Raw genomic sequence first — 18546 nt, 5'->3', positions numbered from 1 at the left:
TAGTTTAGTAAAGATTTATAATCATTTAAGGAAATACATATGGATACAATGTGGATCAAGCTTAAATGTCCTTTGTCACTTTACCCATATTCACCCTATATTGTAAAATTTTCAACATTTACAATCCACATTAAACATGAAAATACCACTAGAAAGAGGTAACACAAGACTGCCCTGAAAAATTGAATGTTAGACTTTTTAAAATACACCAGTAAACACTCAGCCTTGGCAGCCATAAAAACTAAAAACTAAAATAAAAACAAACTAAACTGAAACTACAAAACACTGAGAAAAAGAAAACTGAACTAAAACTAACAGACAAACTGTGAAAACTAACGAAAACTAAACTAAGTTGTAATGACAAATTGAATATAAAATATAAATAAAAACAAAATTAAAAATCCAAAACTATAATAACACTGCCTTGCGTTGCGATCATCTGGAGGAGGACACCAAGCTTATGTGCATCTCAAGCTGTAGAGAAACAACACACACATTTGACTTCATGTCGGCAGCAAAATGCTTCTTTGCTATGAGGAAAATAGTCATAAAAGTAAAGTGAAAGAAATTAGCCAAGGTGAGAATTTATATGATTTAATCTAACGATTTTTGTTATTTTAATATTTCTTTGTGAACTGAAAGATATGTGGCAAATTGCAGTTTAGCTTAGCAGAAACTCTGGTGAGTAGATGATAGAATTTTCATTTTTGGGTGAACAATTCCTTTAACAATGATTGCTAAATCACTTCATCTTTACGAGAGAAAGTACTTTCCCAAGGCAGTGAAAAGGTGTGGCCAATGGAGAAATGAGTGTCAAATCACACAATTCACATCAACTCACATGTCACTGCATGTCTTTAGTTCTTAGAAGAAGATGTCCTGTAATTGTCTTCTAACTGTTACCCAACCTTGGCTAATCCAAATTTAAGCCTCAACTTCAGGGCTTGTATTTTCACTGTTTATTTGAAAGAATATAATCCCCCTGTTCTACTGATGGCAGGTGGGACCAGTGATTCAAAAACACTACCTCGTACTTTCTGTAATGGGTTATTTAGCAGTGATAGCACAAGACTTTACCATCACTGTGAATAAATGTAAATTATGCAAAATGAGTGCATATCAGTTTCCATGTAATTCAGTTCTTGAAGAAGCCAATGTGTATTATGTTCATTCTCTCCCACAGATAATAAACCTTCATCCCATAATACTCAGAACATTGCTATGGTGCGCTGGTTGAGGGGTGTTCCAGTCGATGAGAAAACCATAGAAACAGTGAGTGGAGCTTTACTATAAATAGCAGACACTTGCACACTGTACATATTTATCACATTCTTTATGGTGAACAGGGTTCCCACAGTCATGGAAAATTTTTAAATATCAGTATATTTGAAAAATTGTGAAAATAATGATTTCCAGGCCTGGAAAAGCCATGGACATTTCTACAGTGAATATTTTTTTTTCTTCTAGTTATGTTATCCTCTAAAACATTTCTAGGGAGTTAATTGGGGCAGTGGTAGCTCAGCAGTTAAGGCTCTGGGTTACTGATCAGAAGGTCGGGGTTCAAGCCCCAGCGCTGCCAAGATGCCACTGTTGGGCCCTTGAGCAAGGCCCTTGACCCTATCTGCTCCAGGGGTGCCATATCATGGCTGACCCTGCACTCTGACCCCAGCCTAGCTGGGATATGTGAAAGAAGAATTTCACTGTATATGTGCAAATGTATAATGTGTGATAAATAAATAAAATTATTAAATTATTATTAATTATTATTATTAATTATTAAAATTATTAATTATTATTAATTATTGAAAAAATGAGATGAGAGGCTACCTTGTATCCAAGCAGTATTGCATTATTTAAGGAAAATACTTCTTGTAGACATAAAGACTTGAGTTTTTTTACTAGCTAACCAAGGTTGATCGGTTATTTTATTGAAGTTAATCGTGTTTATTGTAATTGTATGTTTTTTTGTTTTGTTTTTTTAGCTGCTTTTCCATGAGTTCACCTTGGACAGCCTTATACACCTCACGTGTAGGGATGATCTGCAGTACTGTGGCATCAAGTAAGTAATTTGTTTAACTGTCAGACATCAATAGTTAAAAGACATGAATATAGTTAGAATAAATATTTTTATGAATGTAAGTATATACTGTCTAATTAATAAATATATATATATATATATATATCCACTGTGTATATACACTCACTGGCCACTTTATTAGGTACACCTGTACATCTACGTATCCATGCGATTATCTAATCGTTTGGCAGCAATGTATAAAATCATGCAGATATGGGTCAGGAGCTTCATTTAATGTTCACATCAACCATCAGAATGGAGATAAAATTCAATCTCAGTGATTTAGACAGTGGCATGATTGTTGGTGCCAGATGGGCTGGTTTGAGTATTTCTGTAACTGCTGATCTCCTGGGATTTTCACACACAACAGTTTCTAGAGTGAATAGAGAATGGTGCGAAAAACAACCAGTGAGCGGCAGTTCTGTGGACATAAGTGGCTTGTTGATGAGAGAGGTCAGCGTAGAATGGCCAGACTGGTTCGAGCTGACAGAAAGGCGACGGTAACTCAGATAACCACTCTGTACAATTGTAGTGAGCAGAATAGCATCTCAGAATGCACAATATGTTGAACCTTGAGGCGGATGGGCTACAACAGTAGAAGACCACATCGGGTTCCACTTCTGTCAGCCAAGAACAGAAAACTGAGGCTGCAGTGGGCCTACCATTTCCAGATTGTCAGACCAGGCAACGTTTAGCTGACAGTAGTGGTACCCAGAGGGGTTTTCTGCTGCTGTTGCCCATCTGCTTCAATGTTCAACATGTACATTCAGAAATACTTTTCACTGCTGAAACGCGTGTTTATTTGGGTTACTGTCACCTTCCTGTCAGCTTGGACCAGTCTGGCCATTCTCCTCTGACCTCTTTCTTTAACAAGCCTTTTTGCCCACAGAACTGCCGCTCACTGGATGTTTTTTGTTTTTCGCACCATTCTCTATACACTCTAGAGACTGTTGTGCGTGAAAATCCCAGGAGATCAGCAGTTACAGAAATACTCAATCCAACCCGTCTGGCACCAACAACCATGCCACGGTCTAAATCACTGAGATCAAATTTTTTCCTCATTCTGATAGTTGATGTGAACATTAACTGAAGCTCCTGACCCATATCTGCATGATTTTATACATTACACTGCTGCCACACAACTGGCTGATTAGGTAATCGCATGAATAAGAAAATATACAGGTGTACCTAATAAAGTGGCCAGTGAGTGTGTGTATATTATAATAATAATAATAATAATAATAAATATATATATATATAGTTGAAGTCAGGAGTTTACATACACTTAGGTTGAAGACATTGAAAACTCATTTTTTAACCACTCCACAGATGTAATATTAGCAAACTATAGTTTTAGCAAGTCGTTTAGGACATCTAATTGTTTACAGACAGATAGTTTCACTTTTAATTGACTATATCACAATTCCAGTGGGTCAGAAGTTTACATACACTAAGATAACTGTACCTTTAAGCAGTTTGGAAAATTCAAGAAAATAGGCAATTAGCCATTTAGGTTCTGATAGGAGGTATCCTGAATTTGAGGTGTACCTGTCAGTGCCTCTTTGCTTGACATCATGGGAAAATCAAAAGAAATCAACCAAGACCTCAGAAAATAATTGTGGACCTCCACAAGTCTGGTTCATCCTTAGTAGCAATTTCCAAATGCCTGAAGGTCCCACATTCATCAGTACAAACAATAGTACGCAAGTATAAACACCATGGTACCACGCAGCCATCATACTGCTCAGGAAGGAGACGCATTCTGTCTCCTAGAGATGAACGTAGTTTGGTGCAAAAAGTGCAAATCAATCCCAGAACAACAGCAAAGTACCTTGTGAAGATGCTGGAGGACAGGTAGACAAGTATCTATATCCACAGTAAAACAAGTCCTATATCGACATAACCTGAAAGGCTGCTCAGCAAGGAAGAAGCCACTGCTCCAAAACCGCAATAAAAAAGCCAGACTACAGTTTGCAAGTGCACATGGGGACAAAAATCTTACTTTTGGAGAAATTTCCTCTGGTCTGATGAAACAAAAATTGAACTGTTTGGCCATAATGACCATCGTTATGTTTGGAGTAAAAAGGGTGAGGCTTGCCAGCCGAAGAACACCATCCCAACCGTGAAGTATGGGGGTGGCAGCATCATGTTGTGGGCATGCTTTGCTGCAGGAGGGACTGGTGTATTTTACAAAATAGATGGCATCATGAGGAAGGAAAATTATGTGGATATATTGAAGCAACATCTCAAGACATCAGCCAGGAATAATTATATAATTAATAATTAATATAATTAATAATTATAATTAATAATAATAATAATTTTCTTTATTTATCACACATTATACATTTGCACATATACGGTGAAATTCTTCTTTTTCACATATCCCAGCTAGGCTGGGGTCAGAGTGCAGGGTCAGCCATGATACGGCGCCCCTGGAGCAGATAGGGTTAAGGGCCTTGCTCAAGGGCCCAACAGTGGCATCTTGGCAGTGCTGGGGCTTGAACCCCCGACCTTCTGATCAGTAGCCCAGAGCCTTAACCGCTGAGCTACCACTGCCCCTAGAAGTTAAAGCTCGGTCGCAAATGGGTCTTCCAGATGGACAAATACCCCAAGCATACCTCCAAAGTTGTGGCAAAATGGCTTAAAGACAACAAAGTCAAGGTATTGGAGTGGCCATCACAAAGCTCTGACCTCAATCCGATAGAAAATTTGTGGGCAGAAATGAAAAAGAGTGTGCGAGTAAGGAGGCATACAAACCTGACTTAGTTACACCTGTTCTGTCTGGAGGAATGGGCCAAAATTCCAGCAACTTATTGTGAGAAGCTTGTGGAAGACTACTCAAAACTAAATTAACTTGACCCAAGTTAAACAATTTAAAGGCAATGCTACCAAATACTAACAAAGTGTATGTAAACTTCTGACCCACTGGGAATGTGATGAAAGAAATAAAGCTGAAATAAATCATTCTTTCTACTATTATTCTGACATTTCACATTCTTAAAATAAAGTAGTGATCCTAACTGACCTGAGACAGAGAATGTTTTCTATGATTAAATGTCAGGAATTGTGAAAAAATGAGTTTAAATGTATTTGGCTAAGGTGTATGTAAAATTCTGACTTCAACTAATATATAAATATATATATATATATATATATATATATATATATACACACAAGATACTGTATATGAAGTAACTCAAGGAAACCTGTGTGGATGTTTCACTCAGAGGGGGGATGCTGTGTCGCTTATGGGCTGCTATCTCCAAACAAAGGAAATCTAAACTCAGTCCAGTCAAAGAGGACAGTGAAGAAACCATTCTGTAACAAACACAATTAAATCCCAATGTTTCGTAAATTTGAGCTCAGTGAGTTTGCAACATATAGGTTGTGCCTTTTTGTTCGGCACTGTTTTTAATGTCTATGGATGACTGACTAAGATGAAAGGAATGAATTCCATTAAAAAATATATAACCTAGATATATCAAGAGAACACTCAGATGTAACCTTTGGAATAGAGATTCAATGTTGTTTTCTTTTTTTTTTTCTGTATTTAAGAGCTTCTAAAATGTGTGAAATTTGTTAACATTTATCTGAAAATCTTGTATATGAGTGGGGTTTTGTGTTGTGTGTATATATATTAAACTGAGGGTACAAAGAAGCTGTATTTGTATTTTTTAAGTGCCTTGTACAATCTTATTCTGAATATTAAATACAATTATAAAACAACAGCAAAAAGAAAGTTTACATACAAATTAAACTTAGTAATTTATCTTAGAAATAAACTTTATTTTAAAATGAGTCATGTTTGTGTGTTATATACAAAAATACCTTGCAAATCCAAGCACACATTATTAAAAATACTGCCCACCTGCTAAACATTTCAGTCACCATATTAGCAATTTACTTTATCAATGCATTTTTAAAGAAGCTAGATTTTTTTCGATGCAATCTTTTTAGTATCTCTCAAAACTTGGTACGTCTCCATAAGATGCATGTAGGCCAGTAAAGTTCATATCAGTTCTCAAAATATGTTGTCCTGTATATGTAATATTGCAGCTACAACATTAGAAGCTGATGCATTGATGCAGTATTGAACTGCAGTATGTAATTTTATGAGAGATGTGGGCCTAAAACACCTTAGACTTGTACAGAGCAAAACATTCCCATACACAGTGCACAGAAACCTCATTTTCCAGACGTGTGGGCGGAAGGGTGTTTCACAGGCCTTTTTGGAAAAATGATGCCATGCACTGAAGCTAAACAAAAAAATGTGTGCTATGCTTCCTTATGTTTTTCCACTGTTGATATTGCCAAAGTAAAAGCCGTTACATCATTCTTTGACTCCTGCCTCCAAGTCGAGGACCACAGAAGTGTTTATCGCATCACAGTTTCTCTCTTTTTGATGTTTATGTGACTGATCCATTTTTCTCATTGCAGTCCGCCACTTTAGTAATCAAGAAGGAACATAATGGACTTAATCGCCCATCCACTTCATCATAAAGTACACTACCGTTCAAAAGTTTAGGGTCACTAACTCTTTCTTTTTTAATTTATTTTTTATTTTTTTTCACATTTTAGAATAATAGCAAAGTCGTCACAACTATGGAATAATAGAAATGGAACTATGGGAATTATGTTGTGACAAAAAAATCCAAAATAAATCAAAACTATGTTATATTTTAGCATCTTCAAAGTAGTCACACTTTGCCTAGATTTTGCAGAAATGAACTCTTGACATTTTCTCAACCAACTTCTTGAGGTATCACCCTGGGATGCTTTTTAAACAGTATTGAAGGAGTTTCCATCTATATGCTGGGCACTTAGTGGCTGCTTTTCTTAATTATTCGGTCCAAGTCATCCATTTCAAACACTTTTTTTTTTTAATAAAATTTTAGTTTTGTAATTAAATAAATTAATATGTTTGCACAATTATATTTTTGTCTACATAACTAATTTCAAACATTTAAGCATACGCCTTCAGATCAAAAGGTTTTTAAGATCATGAGAAACATTTCAGGCAAGTGACCCCAAACTTTTGAACGGTAGTGTATATGAGCTAATCAATGGGCTGGGCTTCCTTCATTCAACAAATATTGAGGACATTTACAATACATCAGTCATTTGTCCCTTTTGGAGGTCATTCTATTTGCCTGGGTGTTGGCATGTATTTAATGACATAATACAATTTAGGGCTTATAGCTTGAATGAATCCTTGAATGAGTCCCTTTTTCAGTAACTAGCATGATATATGCTTGGGGCATTAAGTGAATATGTTCTCTTTTAGCTGTTGAACAAATTACATTCACAATGTGGGATTCTATTGTCATGCGTGCTCCAAAGAGAAGTTGTCCAGCCCTTTTGAACTTCAAACAGTTGTATCACCGATAAGTTTATGGCACTGAAAAGGCAATTGAGCAATTGAATTTGTCTATTTTCTGATCATCTCAAGTAAGTTTGAGCTCTGCTAATCCACTCTGTGGTCCATTTACTCACAGGAAATAAGTTGTAGATCAAGACGGCTTCCTTGAGCCAATGATTATGATTACCTAAAGAAACGAATTGTAGCCTACTTTTGACAAATTATGTACATTAACATGAGATTAATTCTTCAGTCATATCAGTGGCTAAGACAGAGATTTTTTTTTTTGTTCTGCAAAAGGGTGGTCTACCTTTTTATGTTAGGATCACATGACCAGTTATTTATTGGACATTTTTGGTTGTTGAATGAATTCACAATGGGTTAAAATTGTGCTTGCAAATAGTATAATACAGATTTTTTTTTTTTCTGATCACTGTGAATTCGGCAAAAGGATCAAAGTTTCAACTGCAGAAATCGGCCTGTGCTTACCAAAATTTGATTCAATGCCCCCAGTGGCCGAAGCTGGAAATGTAGCTGAATGTATGGCATATGTTCTCCAGTTTCTGGGTGAAATGTCCACAGTGTGGCAGATAAAACAAAGTGTATTTTTAGGTGTTTATGATGTAATACAGTCAACAGGAATGCATATTTTATAAACACTACTCCCTAACCCAAACCCCAACTCTAAACCTAACAGTTAGTGGAGTATAAATGTAATCTTAGAGCGAACATGGCAACCCAAATTAAACACTTTCCTTGCCTCTCCCTCACCATTACAGTCTTATAACTTAAAGGGTTAGTTCACCCCAAAATTTTTATTCTCTAATCATTTACCGGTACTCACCCTCATACCATCCCAGATGTACTTTCTTTCTTCTGCAGAACACAAAGTTTTTTTTAGAAGAATATTTCAGCTCTGTAGGTCAGAACAATGCAAGTGAAAGGTGGTGAGACCTTTGAAGCTCCAAAAAGCAGATAAAGTCAGCATAAACATAATCTATCAGACTACAGTGTTTTAATTTCTTCTGAAGTAGTCCATTTGGTTTTGGATATGAACAGACCAAAATATAACTCCTTTTTTTCACTATACATCTTGGGTGCTTCTCATTTCTTAAATTGTGCGTCCTCGTTTCCTTTCCTTGCTTGCTAGCTCCACCCTCTTAGGAAATGAGAAAAGGAAACAAAGACTGAGGAATCAAAGCAAGAAGGATTTGTAAAATTAAATGTCTTGCTCACTCAAGTGTCATTTCATAGCGTGTTTTTGGGCAGTTGCAGTACCTCGGCATGCTTGCCGTTATGTTATTGAAACTTTATTTATTAATATATTCATTATAAATCCAAATAATTCAAGATGCACTGTTGAAGTGTGTGTCAATTATGGTTTATTTAAACTGCAAAGGTGATGCATGAATTCAGGAGCAGAGCCAGGAGTTTTTCACAGGGGTGGCCGAGGTGGGGTGGGGGGGTAGGGTGTTGGTGTAGAAAGCGGAGGCGCGTGGATGCAAAAATGGAGGGGAGTGGATACAGTAACACCCGTGACGGAGAGGTGCAGTGACCCTGGTGTGTGCGCATGTTAAGTCTCCTGTGTGTTGCGGTTGTACAGAGACGGTTCCACCTCTAAAAAACAATTGTGCCCAAGACAAAAAAATGATCAAAATGACAGTTGCGAGTGGGGTGGACAATGGCTTTGGTCCATGGTGGCCATGGCCACCCCTGGCCACCCCAAGCTCTGCTACTGCATGGGTTCAAGATGAAAGCCCAGACAGGCCTGTGGACCGGGGACTCAATTTGGATGGCGTGGCGGGAGAAGGAATCCAGCGTCAGCTGTCCAACATGTCGGAGATGTTGACGAAGGTACTTGCGGATTTGGAGGATCTCGCTGTAATACGTCGATCGATTACGGCGATGGAAAAAAAATTCCCTGAGCTAGTCACAAGAGTGACAGATGTTGAAAAACGAATCGATTATTTGGAGTCATCAGAGAGGGAATTAGCCGCTAATCCACCCGCGACCAAAATTGATTTGGAACGTGTTCTTGAAAAGTTTGAAAATCTTGAGAATAGAAGCTGCAGGAATAACATTCAAATTGTTGGAATTCCTGAGCATGAGGAGGGCAGAGATATGGCGAAATTCCTAGACAAACTTTTCCTGAGTCTGCTCGACATAACAGGCCACAAGCTGGAAATCGAGTGAGCTCACAGAGTCCCAGCTAACAGATCTGCTGAGGGAGGAAGGCCCCGATCAATTCTGGCAAAATTTTTTAGATCATCCGATAAAGACCTCGTGTTGTGCCAGGCGAGGATTACAATATTTTCTTGTTCCCGGACTTTGCGAATTCGACGAGAGAAACGCGATCGGTTTAAGGAATGCAAGAAACTCTTACATCAACGGAAGATCACTTTTGCTTTGATGTTTCCAGCCAGACTGAGAATAAACACCAAGGATGGCAGCAAAGTATTTACATGTCCCAATCAGGCATTGTCTTTTATTGAAACAATCGGTAAGTAACCATTAGGTGTTTTTCTTGTGAGTGGATTGACTCACTGTACATACTCTGGCTTTCGGAGGAAGCTGGGCGCCATTTTTGTTTCCTTTTGCGTTGGCTCCGCCGAGCGGTTGGAGTTTGTTTTGTTTTGTGGATTAACACTTTTCCTTAAAGAAACTTTGCATTGACAGAAGATCACTTTTACAATGAACGGATGACCGCAAAATATCTAAATGCCCACACAAAGGATGTCTTTTATAAAGTTTGCGGACTGTATAAATCATGGGATATACTTTTATGCGGCCTCCAAGTGAATTGACTCTTGACCGTCTGAGGAACCGGGATGCGTGTTTCGTTTCCTTTTGTGCTGGTTCCGCCTAGCGGTTGGAGCTTGTTTTGTTAAATAACACTACTTCGGGACAGTTATAGATGAATCTGTCAGTTCCTTGTGCTTATGCCTCCTGTTGGCTGGAGTATGATTTGTGGAGTATTTTCGTGGGACATTGGAATGATTATGTCATCTGCTGCACTCATCAGCTGGCTCACTGAAGATTCGTTTGTCTGACCAAGGAAACTGAACGGCTTTATATTGGCTGGAATTTGTTTTGTGAAGGAACACACCTTTGAGACAGTTCTGTGAATGAGTCTACACGTTCTTTGTGTGTATTCTGGGGTTTGTTTTACAAAATATTTGATGTTATGTAATTTTGCCTTACAAATTTGTGAGGCAAACTGAGCAATCAATGGCAAAATTGTCGCGGGGGCTCTCGTAGGCATACATGGACTCTTTGAGTTTAAAGGGATTGACGCTTTCGTGCGAGGGGTTAATGCGCACATTTTTCTTTTTTCTGTTTGTTTTGTTCGGGGGGAAGTTCAGGGTTTTATTGTTGCATTGATGTTGAAATGTGGTCTTCATAATTTTGTTTTTGGCACACAATTTATTTTTTCTATTACAGTATATCAAAAGGTCGAATGTTGGTATGAGTGTACTATCTCTCTCCACATGGAATGTGAATGGGTTGGGGCACCCCATAAAAAGAAGAAAGGTTATTTCTTTTCTTAAACGTAAGAAATATGATATAGTGTTTCTTCAAGAAACACATCTTTCCCCGCAGGAAGCTGAAAAATTTGGGAAGATATGGGGTGGACATGTTTTCTTTAGTGTTGGCTCAAGTAAGAGCAAGGGAGTCATTATATTGGTAAATAAACATTTACAATTCAAATTTTTCAAACAGTTTAATGATAAATTAGGAAGAGTCATTATTGTTTTAGCAGAAATTCAGGGGCAAAGTCTGATTTTGGCTAATATTTTCGCACTTAACGCTGATGATCAGGGCTTTTTTATAGATCTTGAAGGGATGTTGCAAGCCGCTGGCACCCCTCATGATATAATTTTGGGAGGAGACTTTAATCTTTTGATGGACTCAGTCCTTGATCATAGTGAAGCAAAAGTGTGTAAGCCCCCTAGAGCAACATTGACGCTTCACAGGATGTGTAAAAATCTTGGTCTTACAGATATTTGGAGACTTTTGAACCCATCTGGTAGAGACTATAAATTTTTTTCATCACTCCATAAGATTTATTCAAGAATAGATTTTTTTTTTTTTATATCCAAATCCATCATTTCATCTGTTGTTGATTGCTCAATTGGAAATATCTTAGTCTCGGATCATGTCCTGGTGAGTTTTGAGGTGTTGCCAAAATAGAGAAAAAGAAATCATATAGTTGGCGCCTTAATGTGTCCCTTTTGCAAAATCCTGATTTCCAACAAATGTTAAAGACTGAAATCAGTCTTTATATGGAGACCAACTGGTCATCGGTATCCTCTGTGGGCGTGGCTTGGGAGGCACTTAGGGGTCGGATCATACAGTATGCCTCATTCATCAAAAAATCCAAAGCACGAGAACTCGTGGAGTTGGAAGGAAATATTAAAAGTGCAGAGGCAGAGCTGAAGCGCTGTATGTCATCTGATGGCCTCAGAGAATTGACCCGATTGAAATATAGATATAATACTATTTTGTCACAGAAAGTGGAGTTTTGGTTATTCAGGGCAGGACAGTCATACTTTGAGTCGGGGGACAAAGCAGGGAAGCTTTTGGCTAGATATATAAAGCAGAGAGAGTCTTTTTCTACCATTCCCTCAGTGAAATCTGCTGGTGGTGAAATTTTTACCTCAGCCATTGATATTAATAATGCCTTTAAAGAATTCTATCTTGATCTTTATAGTTCCATGTTTCGTCTACTGATGAAGATATTAGAAACTTTGTGGAACCATTAGATCTTCCTAAACTGAAGACTGAATAAAAAAACGCTCTTGATTCTGAGATAACCTTGGGAGGAGCTTGACGAGATAATTAAGTCGCTACCTACTGGCAAGGCTCCGGGGCCAGATGGTTTTGCCGCAGAATTTTTTAGATACTATGCTACAGAACTGGCTCCACTTTTGTTAGAAGTTTATACTGAATCATTAAAGAATGAAAAGGTTCCTCCAACCATGACACAAGCCCGGATCAGTCTGATTCTTAAAAAGGACAAAGATCCAAGCGAGTGTAAAAGTTACCGTCCAGTCTCCCTGATCCATCTAGATGTAAAAATTGTGTCAAAATTTTGGCTAACCGATTAAGTAAGGTTATGACATCTCTTATACATATAGATCAGGTGGGGTTTATTCAGGGCCGCAGCTCTTCTGATAACATTAGGCGTTTCATCAATATCATATGGTCAGTAGTGAATGATCAGTCTCCGGTTGCTGCCATCTCACTTGACGCCGAAAAGGCGTTTGATATGGTAGAATGGGATTATCTTTTTAAGATTTTGGAAATGTATGGGTTCGGGAGTACATTTATTGGTTGGATTAAGTTACTTTATAAACACCCTGTAGCAGCGGTACAAACAAATGGATTAATTTCAGATTATTTAACTCTGGATGGGGCACCCGGCAGGGTTGCCCTCTTTCTCCATTTGTTCTGTCTTGCCCTGGAACAATTAGCAGCCACGATAAGAAAGGAGGATGATTTTCCAGGGGTGATTGCGGGAGGTGTGACGCATAATCTTCTGCTTTACACAGATGATATTTTATTATTTGTCTCCGACCCCACTAGATCTAGGACTTGCCTCCATAGAATTATTCATTCCTTTTCCAAATTCTCAGGATACAAACTCAACTGGTCTAAATCCGAAGCTTTGGCTTTGACAGCGTACTGTCCAGTAATGGCCTTCCAGCCGGGCGCCTTCCAGTGGCCTGAGAATTTTATTCCCAGCAAATTTGTCTGATTTAGTCAGAGTTAATTTTGATCCCTTAATAAAAAGGTTTTAGAATGATGTGGACAGGTGGGCTTCATTACATTTATTGATGATTGGGAAGGTTAATGAAATTAAAATGAATTGTATTGGGCTGAACTGGGCTAGGATTCTTAAAAACATCAAGTCTGCATCTAGAGATGCAAGGGTGCACCTTATGCAATTTAAGATTCTACATAGATTTTATTGGACCCCTTCTAAATTGTATAGGCTTGGTCTTCAGGACACACCCACCTGCTGGCGATGCCATTTAGAAGATGGAGACACCACCCATGTTTTTTGGGGGTGTCGTAAGATACAGGAGTTCTGGTTGAGGGTCCAGAATTTTATGGCCGACGTATTGGGTACTCGGATCTCCTTTTGCCCCAGGCTCTGTATTTTGGGTGACGGGGCAGTCATTGATGTAGGAGATAAGTACATGAAGAATTGGATCCTGGCCGGTGTTATGATGGGCAGACAGGTTATCCTTAGTGGATGGAAGTCAGCTGGAGTCCCCTCGTTTTGTGAGTGGTGCGAGGAGATGGGCAGGGTGGCAGCTTGGGAAGAGTTGTCATACAGAAGGCGAGGCAACATGGATATGTTCATCAGGAGGTGGGGCAGCTATTTGGCCTTTTTGGAGGGCTCTCGGGGAGGGTCAGTGAAGGGAGACGTGTTGTTTTAAATGTGTATGTTGTAGCCTTTACAGGTGCATCTCAATAAATTAGAATGTCGTGGAAAAGTTCATTTATTTCAGTAATTCAACTCAAATTGTGAAACTCGTGTATTAAATAAATTCAATGCACACAGACTGAAGTAGTTTAAGTCTTTGGTTCTTTTAATTGTGATGATTTTGGCTCACATTTAACAAAAACCCACCAATTCACTCTCTCAAAAAATTAGAATACATCATAAGACCAAAAAAAACATTTTTAGTGAATTGTTGGCCTTCTGGAAAGTATGTTCATTTACTGTATATATACTCAGTACTTGGTAGGGGCTCCTTTTGCTTTAATTACTGCCTCAATTCGGCGTGGCATGGAGGTGATCAGTTTGTGGCACTGCTGAGGTGGTATGGAAGCCCAGGTTTCTTTGACAGTGGCCTTCAGCTCATCTGCATTTTTTGGTCTCTTGTTTCTCATTTTCCTCTTGACAATACCCCATAGATTCTCTATGGGGTTCAGGTCTGGTGAGTTTGCTGGCCAGTCAAGCACACCAACACCATGGTCATTTAACCAACTTTTGGTGCTTTTGGCAGTGTGGGCAGGTGCCAAATCCTGTTGGAAAATGAAATCAGCATCTTTAAAAAGCTGGTCAGCAGAAGGAAGCATGAAGTGCTCCAAAATTTCTTGGTAAATGGGTGCAGTGACTTTGGTTTTCAAAAAACACAATGGACCAACACCAGCAGATGACACTGCACCCCAAATCATCACAGACTGTGGAAACTTAACACTGGACTTCAAGCAACTTGGGCAATGAGCTTCTCCACCCTTCCTCCAGACTCTAGGACCTTGGTTTCCAAATGAAATACAAAACTTGCTCTCATCTGAAAAGAGGACTTTGGACCACTGGGCAACAGTCCAGTTCTTCTTCTCCTTAGCCCAGGTAAGACGCCTCTGACGTTGTCTGTGGTTCAGGAGTGGCTTAACAAGAGGAATACGACAACTGTAGCCAAATTCCTTGACATGTCTGTGTGTGGTGGCTCTTGATGCCTTGACCCCAGCCTCAGTCCATTCCTTGTGAAGTTCACCCAAATTCTTCTATTGATTTTGCTTGACAATCCTCATAAGGCTGCGGTTCTCTCGGTTGGTTGTGCATCTTTTTCTGTTAACATGCTTGGATACAGCACTCTGTGAACAGCCAGCTTCTTTGGCAATGAATGTTTGTGGCTTACCCTCCTTGTGAAGGGTGTCAATGATTGTCTTCTGGACAACTGTCAGATCAGCAGTCTTCCCCATGATTTTGTAGCCTAGTGAACCAAACTGAGAGACCATTTTGAAGGCTCAGGAAACCTTTGCAGGTGTTTTGAGTTGATTAGCTGATTGGCATGTCAAAATATTCTAATTTTTTGAGATAGTGAATTGGTGGGTTTTTGTTAAATGTGAGCCAAAATCATCACAATTAAAAGAACCAAAGACTTAAACTACTTCAGTCTGTGTGCATTGAATTTATTTAATACACGAGTTTCACAATTTGAGTTGAATTACTGAAATAAATGAACTGTTCCAAGACATTCTAATTTATTGAGATGCACCTGTATTTTTTTGAACATATACTTTTTTTAAATGTATTTCTAAATATTTTCTTCTGTTTTATTGTTTGTTTGTGTGTCTTTGTCAATTGTATTTGACCACTGGGGTATCTGTTTGTGTTGGGAGGTGGGGTGGGGTGGTTAATGTTTGGGAGGAAGGGTTGTAAATAATATAATGTGATTCCAAATATTCTGTTATTATATATATATATATATATATATATATATATATATATATATATATATATATAATATGTTATATGGAATCAATAAAAACTTTTAATAACAAAAAAAAAATCTCTTTGCGGATGAGCCAAAAGACCAAGGATTTCTTTATGCTAAATCCTGTCCTAAAGTAGGCCTATGATTTAACTACATCCTCCACATCTATCTCTATCTCGCATTTACGAAGCTGCTGGCTCGGCGTCCATTGTATTGTTGTGATAATGACGCCCTGTTTAGCCTAATATTGAGATTTTTTTTCTCTAATATTTCTACATTATTCATACAATCTACTACTTTATTCTCACAATGCTAAGACTTTATTCTAATAATTTTTACTTAACTCAAAATAATGACTATAATCTCAAAATGCTACGACTTTATTCTAATAATTTTGACTTTATTCTCATACGAAATGTAATATAATGCTACGACTTTTTTCTCAAACTATTATGACTTCAGTCTCGTAATGCAACAACTTTATTCTCGTAATTTTTACTTTATTTGCAAAATATTATGACTTTATTATCGAAATCTTATTTTTTGCATTTTATTTAACGTGGAAATAAAACGCCATCGTGGGATCACTGAGTAAATTTAAAAATAACTTTAATTTTATAAACATCTCAAAACACCTGCATTGGGTTTCATGACTGTTATAGGCTATTAAACATGATTCCATGTTGTTTTTAACAAAGCACAGTTTCAACGCTTGATATATGGTAAGACAGTGTTTTTTCCCCCTTTTGCTCTGGTGTGCAGACTTAAGTACAATAATGAGACAAGTTCAATGTCATTTGATTTTAAACCATTTGAAAATCAAGGTACCCCAAATAGGCTATTTAAACGCAGCAGTTTAACTCCACGCACATGACATGGAAATGTGAACCAGACTAGGCAGAGCGCATATACAGGCAGTGACAGTTTGATCATTTTTGTTTGACTTTTGTGAGATGTATAATTTTAAGACCTATGTATTGTACTATTTATGCTTATAACTCTTTGTGCTGCTATTTTGAGTTACGTTTGAGAAAAATTCATTGCAAAAAATATTCTTTATTAAATATTCCCGTTTAATAAAACCTCAGAGCCTTTGATATAGAAAAGCTGCACCCCTGTGAGAGAAAATAGAAAGCTCCCACTCGAGGCATTTATTACGTCTAATGAACTTGAGCACGTACAGCAGGTAAAAGTCAAAGTGCGAACTGTCAATTATTGCAAGTTGGGCTCACTGATAGGAATTAATTTGCATTTGAAGCCAGAATTGCAGCCTTCCTTGTTGCTTTTGTACCCTGATGTAATGAACATTAAGCCTTACTTTTTTCTTTTTTTTTCTTTTTTTTTAATCACTAAAAAACATTTGGGGCTATTAACAAAAGATCCGGGGCTTCAGCCCTATCAGCCAGGGTCTAGCGACGCCGCTGGTAAAAAACTATACAACTTTTAAAGCTTTTCAAATTCATGTATTTGCCCTTTTATTCATTTTATTTATTTATTAATTTGTGCTTTGTATCTTCTAATGTGTTGTATTGTCTAAACTACTTGCATTCTTTATTTTTCTACATATTCTTATTGCTGCAAATGCAAATAAAAACTTGGAGAGAAAAAAGTAAGCTGAGTCATAAAGGTTTTCGCCTCCGCTGTCACACGATTCATTTTCCACCCTTTAAAAAAAAAATAATAATTTGGGACATGTGCAAAGGATTGTGTGTGACACCCAATGCATCCTCCAAAATATGGCAAACGAAGGCTGCAAAACAAGGCTGCCATCCAAGTGTCCTCACATTTGAGACGCCTTCGACGGTGCATGATGACGTGGCAGCTGAGATATCCAGCGTTACGAGGCTGCAGTCTTCTGATTGAGAAGCACCCCTTGCCTCCTCGTGGTGCGTTTAGGGAATTGATACATCCTTCATAATGGGGGACTTTGATCGGTTTCCGGGTCATGGGCTCGAGGACGGAGGTGCAAGCAAATGAGGATGCACAATTTAGGAAATGAGAAGCACCCCTTAACAGCAGTCTCCTTGGCGATCATGATTTCAAGCTTGATTACACTTCCTATCGCGCCATCTAGTGCTCTGCATGCATCAAGCACTAGGAAGTGTAAACAAGCTTGAAATCATGATCGTGCCTAGAGACTGCAATGACAGTGAAAAATTGGTTATGTTTTGGTCTGTTCTCACCCAAAACTGACTGGAACGCTTCAGAAGACATTCAAACACTGGAGTCATATGGATTGCTTTTATGCTGACATTATTTCTTTTTTGGAGCTTCAAAGGCCTGCTCACTATTCTCCTGCATTGTATGGACCTACAGAGCTGAGATATTCTTCTAAAAATCTTTGGTTGTGCTCTGCTGATAAAGAATTACACAAGGGTGAGTAAATGATGAGAGAATTGTTATTTTTTTTGGGTGAACTAACCCTTTTAGTAAGAGTTTGTATGCCTGTTAGACGTAAATAGCTTCACATCCCTGACATCACTTCTGTCAACTGAGATACTAGTGTGGATACATTTCCTGTGGCCTCAGATTTTCCATCACAGCCCACCAGAGAGAGAGAGAGCCAGAGATTTCCCATTGCAGTAAACAATGCTAGTCCAATTTCACTGTTTGCCTTTTATTGATTTAACAACACCGGAAAATTGCTATTTAATGACATGGCAAATTTAATGGTTTCCAGAGCATAGCTTGCCCTTGAAATTTGTTTGTAGTCCTGAGCTTTCTGCAGCCATGGAACTTTGTAGCAGGTGCAGCAAATGCCTCTATGATTTGGCAAGAAATTGTGAGGTGAACCAAGCATATTTTGCTTGTTTCTACAATGCATTTTCTCTTTCCTCATTCCTAGTTCATTTTTCGCTTCTTCTTGCTGTTAA

The 18546-nt window shown here is 38.2% G+C and overlaps 1 protein-coding gene across 1 annotated transcript in view; it reads left to right on the top strand.

Annotated features, from left to right (window-relative positions):
• LOC127453980 (mitogen-activated protein kinase kinase kinase 5-like) overlaps positions 1-5878 on the top strand; it is a 37984-nt gene extending 32106 nt beyond the window's left edge. The window contains exons 26-28 of the mRNA XM_051720853.1: positions 1184-1272; positions 1983-2059; positions 5308-5878. Of these exons, the coding sequence (XP_051576813.1) occupies positions 1184-1272; positions 1983-2059; positions 5308-5404 (263 nt within the window). The 3' untranslated portion in view covers positions 5405-5878. The remainder of the gene's footprint in view (positions 1-1183; positions 1273-1982; positions 2060-5307) is intronic.
• The last annotated feature ends 12668 nt before the right edge of the window (positions 5879-18546 follow it).

Source organism: Myxocyprinus asiaticus, chromosome 16 (assembly GCF_019703515.2).
Source record: "Myxocyprinus asiaticus isolate MX2 ecotype Aquarium Trade chromosome 16, UBuf_Myxa_2, whole genome shotgun sequence".
Lineage (NCBI taxonomy): Eukaryota > Metazoa > Chordata > Actinopteri > Cypriniformes > Catostomidae > Myxocyprinus > Myxocyprinus asiaticus.
This window is presented reverse-complemented; position numbering and strand designations above follow the sequence as displayed.